This window comes from Ascidiella aspersa, chromosome 4, assembly GCF_963924565.1.
Source record: "Ascidiella aspersa chromosome 4, kaAscAspe10.2, whole genome shotgun sequence".
NCBI classification, from domain to species: Eukaryota; Metazoa; Chordata; class Ascidiacea; order Phlebobranchia; family Ascidiidae; genus Ascidiella; species Ascidiella aspersa.
Genome location: NC_139450.1, coordinates 20,095,433 through 20,110,001, shown reverse-complemented (window position 1 = coordinate 20,110,001; position 14,569 = coordinate 20,095,433). Strand labels below are relative to the sequence as shown.

The 14,569-nt window shown below is 36.0% G+C and overlaps 1 protein-coding gene and 1 long non-coding RNA gene across 4 annotated transcripts in view; one reads left to right on the top strand and one right to left on the bottom strand.

Annotated features, from left to right (window-relative positions):
- The window catches only part of LOC146148602 (serine/threonine-protein kinase B-raf-like), a 101,565-nt gene extending 90,735 nt beyond the window's left edge, over positions 1-10,830 (bottom strand). The window contains exons 1-2 of one of the 2 annotated variants that reach the window (XM_083388416.1): positions 10,535-10,829; positions 1,665-1,765 (exon numbers count right to left, since the gene is read on the bottom strand). In XM_083388416.1, the coding sequence (XP_083244542.1) occupies positions 1,665-1,736 (72 nt within the window). In that variant the 5' untranslated portion in view covers positions 1,737-1,765; positions 10,535-10,829. Of the gene's footprint in view, positions 1-1,664; positions 1,766-10,534 lie in introns of both variants that reach the window. The other variant, XM_083388417.1, reaches the window with a different exon arrangement.
- Positions 10,831-13,712: 2,882 nt separating this feature from the next.
- On the top strand, positions 13,713-14,328 carry LOC146148601 (uncharacterized). 2 transcript variants are annotated; one of them, XR_014494834.1, is made up of 3 exons: positions 13,713-13,853; positions 13,914-14,066; positions 14,203-14,328. It is a non-coding gene; the product is annotated as an uncharacterized LOC146148601 (long non-coding RNA). The 2 variants fall into 2 exon arrangements; XR_014494835.1 differs by having other exon boundaries at positions 13,902-14,066.
- Positions 14,329-14,569: the final 241 nt, after the last annotated feature.

The following is a 14,569-nucleotide window of genomic DNA, read 5'->3' as shown; positions in this document are numbered from 1 at the left end:
ATCTAGTAAGAAAATCTTTACTCTCAAGGTCATTTTGAAAATTGTGATTCTTCTTAAAAAAATGCAGAAGCTAATCTCATAGTTCAAACATGCGCCTTGTTGCATTTCCACGGGAGAGCCAGCACACCTCTGTGTAATATAAATGACAGGTGTACTTGGAACTGAGATCCTCACAAAGACGTTTAAACAACCGAGTATTAAGGACAGATGTTTTCATGAAATTTACTATTTTGACCAATCGCTTCAAGTATTATAACATATTTTGTGATAGCACTTTCATGCTAAGGGCTAGCATTGATGGAGCTCCATCTGTTATACAGCCCCAATCAACTTTCCCAGTCTAGTTTATTTAGTTTAAAAAAATTGTTTAAAGCTTCGAACATATCCTTCCTTTTTGTTGAACCAAAAAGTTCCTTGCTCATTAGTAATTCAGTTTTTACAGAAATGTCTTGTGTATAAAGAACATACACAAGTACCTGGGCGTTATTTGTTACGTCTGTTGACTCATCCAATTGAATAGAAACCCATACTTTAAATCTTTTACTCCTGAAATCACTTGGTCAGCAATATCGACTGACATCTCCTCTATTTGATTCTTAACCGATTGTTGGACAGGAAAACACTTTTTAGTTTTAAAGACGCATCTTACCCAAGTACATGTTTTACTAACACCTTTGCCACTGGCATTACAAGGACCCTCCTATGGTACTTCACATTGGGAAGAGCTTCTCCATTGTGTTTAATAACTATGAACCCGTACTTAATGTAAGCCTGGCTGTACTTTTGTTTAGACATGTTCCTGATAGTGAAATTAAACAAAATTTGGTTCTCGCACTATTCCTCTGTTTTAAAATAAATTACAGTAGTTTAATATTAAAATATCATTACATATATGACAATACTACACTGCTGCTATCAGTTCATTACTACATACATATTAAACCAGTTAACAATTAGCGTTTTATTATCTTGAACAAGGTAAATAAGTGTTACCTCATAATAAGGCGAAATCTCAATTGAAGGTAACTAAAACGCACCATTGCAAAATCATACCACAGTTTGGGAACCACTGCCTTAAAGATTTGGGCATCTTATTACAGGTGTAGTTATTTGTAGTCAAAAATAAAATTAAAATTTGTTTACTGTCAAATGTTTGGCATAAGTCCAAGTTTTGCAGAGTAACACATAGACCCTAAGGAAATCCACTGAAACTGGTCAGACATACGACAAACTGGTCAGACATTGGACAATGTTATTCTATTTGAACTATTGGCACTATGCATGTTGCTCGATTGCCTCTTACTTGATGCTTACTTGGGCCACTTCCTCATTTTTGTTACACCAAACAAAACAACACCTGGCTGTCAGAAGACCAAAAAGGTTTTGGTTACTGTTGTCTTGTTATACTAATGACAGAAATCCTTGTATTATTCTTTTAGGTGTTGAACTATAGTATTTCTGAAATAAACTTAATTATGCCACTTTTGACAAAACATAGGTTTATGAGTAAAAACACCTTTTTGAATTCTGTTTTTACCTATGATGTTTTCAGTTTGACTTCTTATTACACTAATTATAATAAGTTTATAATGAGATAATATCCCAAAAGTTAAAATTAGGAAAATAGTTACATGTATTGGGTTTTAAATATAAAAATGTCTTACATCTTCCTCTATTTTCTTCATATCATTGTGATGAATCATATGAGAATCCACATTTACTGAGACATCAGCCATAATTAACCAAGTTGAATTTAAACATTTGCCTGAAATATGATAAGAAATACTGGGTGTCATTAAAATCAATATTTATAGCAGCACTCCTCAACCTTTTTTGAAGGTTTTTAGGTGCGCTGCTGGCAAAAAGAAAAAATATTGTAATTCATAAAACTTATTTCTTTTACTTTCTTATTTAGCTTAGCTTTAATGATCCCAATGTTCTTTAAAGATAATGCAACTATAAAGCCTTTGTAATAAAAATGGCAAGCTATCAAGAGAAAATACAAATATACCAAAAATTTCACATGTGCTGCGGTCATCAGGCCGCTATATTTTAAGAGACATTGATCTATAGCAGCGATTCCCAAACTGTGTTCCGTACAGGAGTTAGGGTGTGTAATAAGAATAGGCTTCAAGTTTTTACCATTAGGCTTTAGTGAATTTTTTTTAACATTAGACTACATTTTAAACAATATCTGTCATCATTATTAGTCAACGTCTGTCATCAGTATCGAATCATTTGCATTAGTTAGAAAGTTGTTTCATTAGAAAGAATCGTGTCTGCTTTAGTCTAACACAAGAACGTGAGTCAACTGACCTTGAATTTTTATAGGGCCACGAAATATTAAAATAATTGCAAAGGATCCACCAGGCAAAAATGTTTACAAAAGTTTTGGAACCGCTGATCCATAGTCTAAAGTTAACTAGTTTATTTCTAGGTAAAATCTTCTTTTTACTAAAAGGGATACTACAGTTATTTACATATTGTTTCCACTGGTCTATCAATGACAATTGAAAACATATTTGTCACTTCCGCTACTGTCAGCTTCAATAATTGCAAGTTTGGTTGAAATCTATGACTGTGATACAAGGTATTGCTCTTGCATTAAATTTGTTTAAAGCTTATACAAATTGCTTCGGATGCTATGGAATATTGGCGAGCTGAAACTTGGCTGGTTTCTGCTTACATTGACAGAATTCCATTTGTTAATATTGCGCATTCCAACAGATTAGTCACAACAATAAAAAAATATGAACTACATAAATGTTCTACAATTATTCAACGTTAGTTGGATTGTTCTCTTGTCTCTGAATTCTGAATGCATATAAATTATTGAATTTGATTGGTTCAATTACTGTTTGTGTCATTTATATTAGCAACAACTGATAAGTTTCAATTAGGTCTGTTTTTCAAATGGGTTCTTTGCTCTCATGTAAACAAAAGGATCCACAACGCTAAAAAGGATGGGAGCTGCTAATTAGTCCAATAAAAAACGTTTAAAAATCAAACAGTCAGCGTTTGAAATAGTTTAGTTGTAACAAAATGTACCTGACTGAAGGTGACTATGCTGGCTGTCAAAACTTTAAGTCTTTAAGCTAATCATGTGAGCTAGTTTTTTTTCTGTATTTTATTAAATAAACACAGATACATTTAATCTATTGTGGTGAAAAAATTAATAAAATTACAGTTAACATACAATCATCAAAGTCCCAACTTAGCACTACTAAACATCTTCTGCAAGTGGCGCAAAATCAGGTTTTGCCTAAAGTGACACTTTATTTGTTGGAATGTATTGCTGCTAATTTCGTTATCTGGTGATTCATTGTAATAAAAAAAAAAATCAATTACATCTGCTTATAAATAACAATCTTTCCAAAATTCAAAACAATGACAGTGGGGGCCCATTTTATATTTTACTCAACTCAAGATCCCATTCCTTACTTCACTAACAATTATTAATTATAATTCTCATCCCAAACAAGTAGTAACCCCGCCAATTACCAGCCACTTTGTGCAAGGACAAACAGTCTGGTTCCAAAACAGGGATGACCAACACTGGCCGCTGTATCACTGGATGACTGTTAATCTAATTCTAAATGGCCTATACCCACTTGCTGGAATTGCTCCACCTGTCATCAAGATCCCATCAAACATGCTGTAGATTGACTTTGCGTAAAAAACTCACTTCTGATAATGCCTGATTTTGTGCTTAAAACTCTATCTCTAATTCAAATTCTTCTAGGTTATCGACATCTGCTGCATGTTGACCCCATTTTTGATTGTTTTTTTGCTGAAATTTAATAGAAATGTTGTTTTCATTCTCTATAAACTGAGAAAATTTCAGAAATGGGTCGAAATGAAAAAAAAATGTCCACTTAATAACTAAAATATTACCAGAGTACCACAGTGGCGTATTCAAGTGGGGGTGGGGTTTCGGACCCCCCCCCCCCCCCCCCCTTTTTTTTTGTAAGTGATATTATCGTTTTTTATTCGTATTTGTCACGGTTTAACTCCCCGTCCGAAGCTGCGTGTTTTTTTATGTAATTGGGTCACGCGTCTTAAGCTAATGTGAACCCAAAACCAAACGCAAAACGACCCATTTTGTTTCTTGTTTGGTCGACCGTAAACGCAGGATATTTATTCTTTTCCGCATTTCGTTATTTGTTCGGGTTGGCTGATCAGCAAGTGTGTGTTCGACAATCAACAACAATAAATCAAGCAGTCTCCACCTTAGGTGGTAGTGATGTTTGTCACTGTTTGCACACCGCGTTATTATGAGATGTCGGTGTACGACAGAGGTCAGCAATGCCAGGTCGGCCGCCCGCCGCCTCTTTGACAAACTATACACGAGCCCATTTCAAATACATTTTGGCCATTTAACTAAATAAGTGCAAAAATTTTTCGTGCTTCGCGCGATGATCTTTTTACGTCTGGTTTTGATGCTGTTGTTTCAACTAGATATGCTCTTCTTTACCGTTGCGCCATGGAAGGCTGCCAAGTGCGTCGCGCACAAACGGAAAATGTATTCAAAAATATTGGACATATTTTGTTCAACATTTTTTTTTTTGGCAATTTAATAAAAACTTTAAAGAAATTTAAACAAAATGCTGTTTGCTTCGCTCGCCACTTTGCCTGGGCTTAAAAAGGTTAACAAACAGTGAACTAGATTAACATTTACACCAACACTTTTCCTGCCTTTTAAATACGTTTTTAAGTGCAAAAAGATCAGAGGCCTGCCCAATTCACAGTTGTTCAAACATTTCAATACCACAATTTTTAACACTTTGTGAGGCCCGCAAATACCTTTATACCTTTTTGGTTTTGGCACTTGACTAGAAAAAGGTTGCCGACCCCTGGTGTAGACGTGCTTGTATTTTAGGTGACTTGGCACACAACTCAGCACAGATGTCGCGCTAATCGAATAACACCCTGGAAAAACGGTCTTCGTTTAGTATTGTAGGTGGCAAAAGACGTGGTTGTAATTTAGCATAGTCGCGTACATGGATCTACCTTCGAAGCTGGTGCCTGGCAGGAGTGTCAACGACGCACGTGTTCGCTTTGCATCTAAAGGTTCGCTTTTGGTGGACGCTAATTCGATGTTTCTGATGATTTTTTTATTACTTATGACGTCATAACAATCGCTATTTTATGACGTCATATCCGTTATTATCCTATGAAGTCATTAACGTCAGACGGAAAAACGGGGAATTCCCTTAGTTGAAAATTTGGGCCTTTTAGTATCATAAACTGAACTTTAAAGTCTTGTTTTTCATAATTTTTTTTACAAATAATGCCAATGTACCAATCAGAATCATATCTGCAAGCCAAATATTGGCCATCATTTGCATCATTTTCTGGGAGTTGTGTTTGACCTCGTGCCACATCCACAACGGTAAATAAAATATCATCGGACAGTCAAGGCATTTTTAAAGACTGATATGATTATGGTATAAAGGTTGTAATCTTGTGCCTGAATTGTTTTATACCATATGCCACGATTAGCACAACATCTGCACCAGTGTGTCAAGTCAGCTAAAATACAAGCTGCGGTTGAGAGAAAATAAGCACATGGTCTTGGGATATGCTTATAGACAATAACTTTGCGTTAACTATCATTACATAGAAATTTAGACGACTTTAAACAGTCACGGTTGACTTCCTTTTAAGAGAATCTGATTCTGTTACAAAGCTTAAGAGGCGTGACCCAATTACATTAAAACCATTGACACTTTTGGATGGTGAGTTAAACCCTAAAAAACAATAATATCAGTTACACAAAGGTGGGTCCGAACCCACAAACAAAAGCCACATATTGGCCATCATTTGCATCATTTTCTGGGAGTTGTGTTTGACCTCGTGCCACATCCACAACGGTAAATAAAATATCATCGGACAGTCAAGGCATTTTTAAAGACTGATATGATTATGGTATAAAGGTTGTAATCTTGTGCCTGAATTGTTTTATACCATATGCCACGATTAGCACAACATCTGCACCAGTGTGCCAAGTCAGCTAAAATACAAGCTGCGGTTGAGAGAAAATAAGTTAAACACATGGTCTTGGGATATGCTTATAGACAATAACTTTGCGTTAACTATCATTACATAGAAATTTAGACGACTTTAAACAGTCACGGTTGACTTCCTTTTAAGAGAATCTGATTCTGTTACAAAGCTTAAGAGGCGTGACCCAATTACATTAAAACCATTGACACTTTTGGATGGTGAGTTAAACCCTAAAAAACAATAATATCAGTTACACAAAGGTGGGTCCGAACCCACAAACAAAAGCCACATATTGGCCAACATTTGCATCATCTTCCGGGAGTTGTGTTTGACCTCGTGCCACATCCACAAGGGTAAATAAAACATCGTCGGACAAGGCATTTTTAAAGACTGGTATGATTGTGGTATAAAATAGCAAAGTTAAGTCCCAGTCCAAGACAACGGTTGCCCAAGTCCAGTCGCTATGAGAGCAAATCAATTTCAAGTCATGTAATTGACAGAAAAGTAAACTGTTAAACTATTAAAATTGGTGAACCCATAAGAAAAAAACACAATATACATACAGCACTTAAATGTTTAATGTGCAAAACTTAAGATAAATTTTAATGAAAAACACTTTATTTAATCCAGAGTAATTTGGCAAAATGAACAAGTCATTTGTCCAACAGAGTTAAGTCAAGTCAAGTCATTTTGGTCAAAAGATTTAATTCAAGTCAAGTAATTTAAAAACAGTGACTAAATGACTTAAGTCATTACAACACTAGTGACTCCAAATTAAATCGAGCATGGAGTTCTTTTAAATTTGCTAGAAGTAGATGCTTTGGTTTTGTCCCATCCTTAGTCTAAACACGGTCTCTTTTACCTGGACATATCCTTAAAATGTTCTCATTTGACATTTTGACTCATAAAAATTCACCACTGCATTAATGACTTCTTGCTATAACGGCTTCCCTTTGTACTTCTCCTTTTTCGTTTTCAGCTTCAAAGCTCACCTTATCATCCATTTAGTCACTCCGCACTTATTGGATTTTGTTGCAATTTGATTGATACTCCAGCTTGCAGGAACCAAAGTTAACATTTTAATTTTTGCATTTCTTGTTGATTGTTTGACTTGTTGTTTTATTAAGCCAACAGACAGATTAAGATCTTACATTTTCCTCATTCAGTTTCATGTTCAGAATCTACTTTAATGGCTAATGACAACAACTTTTGATTGGTGGTTCTGGTAAATTGGCTGCTATTTTATTTGACTTACTTTTGTTTCTTTGTGTACTACCAGCAATCTTTTTGATTAGAAAAATTCCTAACATTGATGCACTAAATTACTAAGATCGATGTACTTTGTTTAAAAGTGTCAGAAGCAGGGCTGCGAAGTCGGTTAAAAATAACCAGAGCCCGACTCCCGTGTCCAACTCCGAACAAAAAAATAACTTTGAGCCCCACTCCTGAAGATTCGCCCAAATGTGCGAATCTGTAGAGTCAGACTCTACAGCATGTATTTTAACCATTTACGTAACTTAGTTCAGGTGGATTATATAATTCATCCAGCCACAATACATTGTTGAAAAATATTGAACTGTATAGTGTATATTCTACTTCACCTTTACAATTTACAGATTGTGGACGATCAGTTTCAAAATTTCGTACTGTGCATGCATACATCGGACTTGGAACTCAGGTAGTCTTACATGATCTTACTCGAGTCCCGAGTCCGACTCCGCAGCCCTGGTCAGCAGTCTAAAAATTTTTTAATTGTAATTTTTCTTTAAATTTTGTGACATATACTTCCAATAAGAAATCATTGTGAACCATGGAACAATTTTGGACGGTAGAATTTCTAATCTTAGTAAATATGTGGACAAAATAATGTAGTGCAAATTTTCACTGGGGTCATGGGTAACCGGGGTGTTAAAAGCACCCCACTTTCTGCTTTTTTCATTTCTACTCATGTTGCACATTAAATACCTCCCAACCCCTTTAATATTTTGTACTGAAATTTTTCATATAGAATCTCATAAACAATATTTCCACCAAATTTCAGCCAAAGTCAATCAAAAATAGGGTCTTAATTTGGAAATATAGACGATAGCTGGAAAGTGTTGTGACAAATGTGTTCTGACAAATAGTGACAATGTAAACAATATTGTTTTTTCAATATTTGGCATAATTACTATCACCTGTAAAAAATAAATTTTGGGTGTTTACATAATCTAGTTTAGCAGTAAAATTGTAAACCCTCGGAAGACCCCCACAAACTAAATGCTTCATGACTTTTGTGTTTCTCAATAAATTTCACTCAAATTTGGCAGTTGTACGTTTTTCTTTAAAATCACAGAAACCATTTTTATGTTAAACAATGGCAATAAAGCATTACTAATCGATTTTTCAATTTAATGTAACTCAAAATGTATTCCTAAAGCCCTACTCTACCCCAGCTTTAGAGCTGTCACTTAATTTATCAGTATCATAATGACATGTATATATAAAAATCAGTGGCGTATCCAGGGGGGGGGGGGGTGTTTGGGTGTTCGGAAGTTTTTCTCTTTCGCATTTTGTTATTCGCTCAGGTTGGCTGATTAGCAAGTGTGTGTTCTACAATTAACAACAATAAATCAAGCGGTCTTCGCCTTTTTCTCGCTTATAACGTCGAGTTAGTTGGTACTGATGTTTCTCACAGTTTGCCATTTCATATACTTTTCCGACTATTTTAACTACGTAAGTACGAAAAATTTTCTAAAAATGAATGACTTTTATAAGGCCGTTTTGTTTACATTTTAATGCTATTTTGAACTAGATCAACGCTGCTTTACCGGTGTGCCGTGGAGGGCTGCCAAGGGCGTCGAGAACAAATAGAAAACGTATTCAAAAATATTGGACATATTTTTTATTTTTTAGCTTAGGCAATGTAATAAAACTTGCAAAAAAAATGCCGCTATACCAAAAAAAATCGCGCCCGCTTCGCTCGCCAGGTGTGCCCTTACTTAAAAAGGTTAAAAACACTGATTTAATAACTATTGAAGTGGTGTTTTTATGTTGTGCTAGTCGAATAACACCCAAAAAAACGATCTTCATTTAGTACTGCAGGTGGCGAAAGACGTGCTTGTAATTTAGCTAGTCCCGTACATGGATCTACCAAAATCAATCACATATATTTCACAGTCTTGTTTTTGATTTACTCCTGAAGTTAACGATTGCACACTAAGCGGTATTATTTATGACGTCGTCACAATCGCTATTTTATGACGTCATATCCGTTACTATTTTATGACGTTATTAACGTCAGACGAAAAAACAGGGCGGGGAATTCCCCAAGTTGAATATTCGGTTAACTTCAGGAGTAAATCGAAAACAAGAGCGTGAAATATATGTGATTGATTTTGGTAGATCCATGTACGGGACTACGCTAAATTACAAGCACGTCTTTCGCCACCTGCAATGCTAAACGAAGATCGTTTTCCCGGGTGGTATTCGACTAGCACAACATAAAAACGGCACTTAAATAGTTCTAAAATCAGTGTTGTTAACCTTTTTAAGAGAGGGCACACCTGGCTAGCGAACCTTTTTTTTGGTATAAAGGCATTTCTTTTAAATTTATTGCAAGTTTTATTACATTGCCGAAACTAAAAAATAAAAAAATATGTCCAATATTTGTTAATTTGTTTTCCATTTGTTCTCGATGCACTTGGCAGCCCTCCATGGCGCAATGGTAAAGCAGCGCTGTTCAAAAGACAGCATTAAAATGTAAACAAAACGGACGTATAAAAGTTTTTTTCGCACTTACGTCGTTAAAATAGTTGAAAAGTTTATGAAATGGCAAACTGCGAGAAACATCAGCACCGCCTAACTCGACGTTATAAGCGAGAAAAGGTGGAGACCGCTTGATTTATTGTTGTTAATTGTCGAACACACACTTGCTAATCAGCCAGCCTGAACGAATAAGGAAATGCGAGAGAAAAAATATCCTGCGTTTACGGTCGACCAACCAAGAAACGAAAAACAGCGTTTTGCATTTGATTTTGGTTTCGCATTAGCTTAAGACGCGTATCCCAATTACATTAAAAAACACGCAGCTTCAGATGGTGAGTTTACGCTGACAAAAACAAACAAAAAACGATATTGTCACTTAAAGAAAAGGGTGGGGGGTCCGAAGATAAACAAAATATAAAGTTGTGAATCCAGGTTTTTGTAAAAAAAACAGAAGCTACTCGCGTACCACCCGAAAAACGCGTACCACAGGTTGGAACCCCTGCTTTTAGCCAAAATGTGTTGAAACTTTGAAGTTTTGCTAGAAAAATAGCATCATAACCCAATATGGGTACAACAAATTAAATTTGTTTATACGTAGCCTAATGTTTAAGTTGCAAATGTTTGTAAACTTTAGTCTATGTTTTAAACATTATCTGTCATCATTATTAACTTTGGTTATGCTTTATTAGTCGATCATATGGCGTGTTTTATAGTGTCACTACATGCTTAGAAAAGAATCGTTACTGCATTAGTGTACTAGAAGAAACATGGGTCAACTTACTCTTGAATTTTGTAGGGCTGCGAAATATCCAAATAATTGCATCGGGTCCACCAGGCAAAATATTTAGAAAAGTTTGGGAACCGCTGATGTAAACAGTTTTATAGAAACTTTAAACAATAGATGGCGGTGGTTTAGAATCCTACCACTTTTTTGGGACCGGCAATGATGTGTCACAATGGAATTGCAAGGAATGGGAGAATATATATAATAATAATACCTAAACCACCCAAACGCCTACCGTGACTGTGGAAAGTATGGCAAGTGCACCGACGAGTTTTTTTACAGCCTTTTAAAAGAAAACTCCCAAAAAAGTATTTATTTGTACCCAAATATGTAAAACGCTTGTGAACCCTTATTTATCGCATTGGCATACGTTTACAGCATAATGTATGCAATACAGAGTGCATCGGAAAATCATAAAGTGCACCCTAGGTGCTGAATTGCATATCTCTACACCTAAAATTAGTTGCACACATGAGGCGAAAAGTATCATGAAATGCAGAGTTTTTCTGTGTGAAATGGACAGCTCTTGGTGCTGGTCTAAAATCCACAGCGTTAAACATTTAATAAAGCAACGCACAATATTTTGGTTAGGGTCTTGATTAGCACTTAGGTTCGAGTGGATCAAGTATTATGATATTTATTATTTAATAATAATGCTTACCCACCCAAAACCCAAACAATAACCCTAACCCAAATACAATGTGTTGTGGTAGTATACTAGACCAGCACCAAGATCTTTTACCAAAAAATGCATTTATTAGCAATTTTTAATAAGCCTAATTATTGCTAGAATTATGGTACCATGAAAGAACTACCAATTTATTGGGAATATTGAGTCAAATTCGCCATAAAACAACTAACCTTTTCCATTTTAAAGGGTTTTAGAGTGTTTTCCTGAATATATCAGCATATACCAAAGCTCAATTGAAACAGATTTTGTTTTCATTCATGTGGGGTCAAATGACAATCTGTATACTTACTTTCCTTTTATCTGAACTGCATTAAAGATTGTACAAAACAATTTGAAGGCCTTTCTTGATTAGCCAGTCTTTAAAGTATAGCAGATCTCGCCCGGTGCACTGCCGTGCAACACGCACCTCAGGTGCACTTCATGATTTTCCGATGCACTCTGTATTGCATCTATTGGACAGTAAACATATAAATAGGGGTGCACAAACGTTTTACATGTTTGGGGTGCAGTTCGGATTTTTTTTCAGGGTTGAAAAAACTTGCGTGTGCACTTGCCATACTTTCCACAGTGACTGATTGGAAACTTGGATTTTGGCGAGGAGACGATTTTGCAGCTATTATAGTTGAGCGGCTGTAGTAACATATACGGCAGAATACTATCACATTTTCGTCCTTGGGTTTGTATTGCTAACATTTGCATATGAGCGAGAGTCTGTGTGTTTGGGTGGGTTAAGGGGGTAATACTAATTTACGGAATGATGGATGGTCGGAACGCTCACTAATTTCAGTGTTACCCCGTTAAAACAATTATTAAACCAACACACAATATTTGGGTTAGGGTGGGGGTTAGCGTTTGGGTGAAGGTGGGTCAAGTGTTATTATATTTAATAATAATTCTGCGAGCGTTCCGACCATTCATCATTCCGTAACCTAGTGTTACCCGGGTCAAGTACTGATAAAATATTATTAAACTCCCATATGCAATTTTATTTTTAACAATTCGTTTCGTTATTGTGTAAAAAGGTGGTAGGATTCTAGACCAGAACCATATATACCAACATGTCTGCCTAAATTTGCGGGGCGGTAATAACGAGTTTGAAAAATTTGCACGGCTGAAAATGAACTACTACACTGAAAACCGTTAGCGCGACGAAAGTTTTGGCGACTGATCGTTTTTCACGACAATTTTACACGAAATGCGCGACTATGGCCGCGGCTGAACCATACTTTTCAACCTGGCCATATTGACCATTGTCATTTCGGTGAAATTGGAAGCAATTTGCCTAAGCGTATACGCTGATTTCTATGAGACCTACACAGTGCAACAAATGACACGCGTGAGTGATTTTCGAATCTAAATTAAGGTCACGGCTGCCACCTCGAGGAAGAATAAAAGTCACCGCCTGAATCAACTAGGCTGGCCGGATTGAATTTACTTGGCGCCAAATTCTAATGATTATCTTTTTTTAATATATTTAGCGTCAGAAAAATACCTTTTCGCATGTTCCTGGCATCACTGTCAGGGGTGAATCCAGGGCCGGATTGAATTTTTTTTTCATTTTAACCAAAGAGATTATAACCATGATGACAAACTGTGACATAAACCCATTGTTCTACTTTTTAGAGCGCTCCGCTAGGCTTGCCATACGTCCCGGTTTAGCCGGGACAGTCCCGGTTTTAAGGCCTTGTCTCGCGGGTAGATACTTAAACGTCCATTGTGAGGTTCTAAATCCAAGAATTATTGGAACGCTTTCTATTGGCTGAAATTTCATGACGTCACACACAACATGTTGAAATGCAACAGATAGGGCCTGGCCACCTTTGCCTCCGAAAAAGCCACTTTTCCGCCAAAAAGGTGGCTTTTCGCTGGCCCTACTCCAGAGTAGGTCCAGGCCACTGTAGCTTTTGCGAAAGGTGGCTTTTGGGTGTGCGTATCGTAAGGTTTTCGGTTTGCCCAGTTCACCTTCTACCTAATTTCGATTTATGTGTTGTTAAGTGACGATTTTTACGCAGCCATGTGTTCCATAGCGAAGGCAAGGTACATTTTAGTGACGAAAGGTGTGTTGTAATTAAAATTTATTGTGTAGTTAACGGTTTTAGAATACTGTGTGCTAGGTTCACCTTATTTTGTACTTTGCAACACACGTTGCTGTGATTTAAACGATCAGTTTTTTTGCGCGACAAAGCTATTTGCAGCTGCCACAACGTGTTTGGAGAGGTCAGCAGCACATGCCTTGTTATGGAAAAAATAATTTTGCTGAAGACCTGCAGTGGCTTTAGAGTTAAATTGCAGTATGTTTATCTGTTTTTGGGGGGGTATTGTATATTTTCTAAATCACTTCGGTAGGTGTGTGATGCTATATTTTGCTAACAACTTACCAACAATATTTTTGGGTTGTTTTAGCAACTGTTCTGTATTTTAATTATCTTGTTATAAAACAAAAGTGTTTTATTTCCTAACTTTAATTCTCTTTATTAGCTTGCCATGAATTCTAGGGCAAAATGGTCAGAACAAGCAACCTGTAATCTTATAATTGTATTCAATAGAATAATTTGTTGGAAAAATGAATTTGAAAAATGTCCGATTTTTTGTTTGACGCAATTACAAAGGATATTCCTCCTCAAAGTAAGTGCATGAAGATTTTTCAATTTGTTTGCTTATTTCTAATGACAGTTCATCAAACAGGTTACGAACAAAATAACAAATGGAAACAAAATCAAGAAACTTGCAATGACCTTTGTGGTGGTTTAAATAACTTTGTCCTCATCAACCAAAGCAATGTCTCGACCATATTTCCAACTATTAAACAGAATATTAGCATCCTGTCCTAGCAGTATGGTACGTTTTATTGCAATTTTAATTATCAGGTAATATATTGCTAAATTATTTTCATCCTGCTGTTTTTTTGATAACTTTTGGATATTTAAATATGTTCTATTATGTGAAAAGTTTAGCAGTGTCTTGCTGTCTTTAGGCATCCGCCAGTGAGGGTGTTAAATTGATACCAATTCAAACTCAGGAACATCAATTCTCATCTCAAGCTGTTGACAACTGATGAACCAGCACACCACAGCAGTCGCTGAGTCAGTTGGGGTAACAGGTAAAATTTGAGTTTTATTTTATAGAAAAAAATATAGAAAAAATAGAAATAGAAAAAATTGTATAGAAAAAAATGAATCAGAAAAAAGTCTTTGGACGAAATGATAAAATTAATTGCTGATGAGGGTGAAAGGGATAGAGCAAAGATTTCACAAGAAAATGGAAAGATGATCAATGCAATGGGAGAACAAAAACATTATTGATGCCCTCCCTTAAAGTAAATAACTTCCCATACTTTGGTA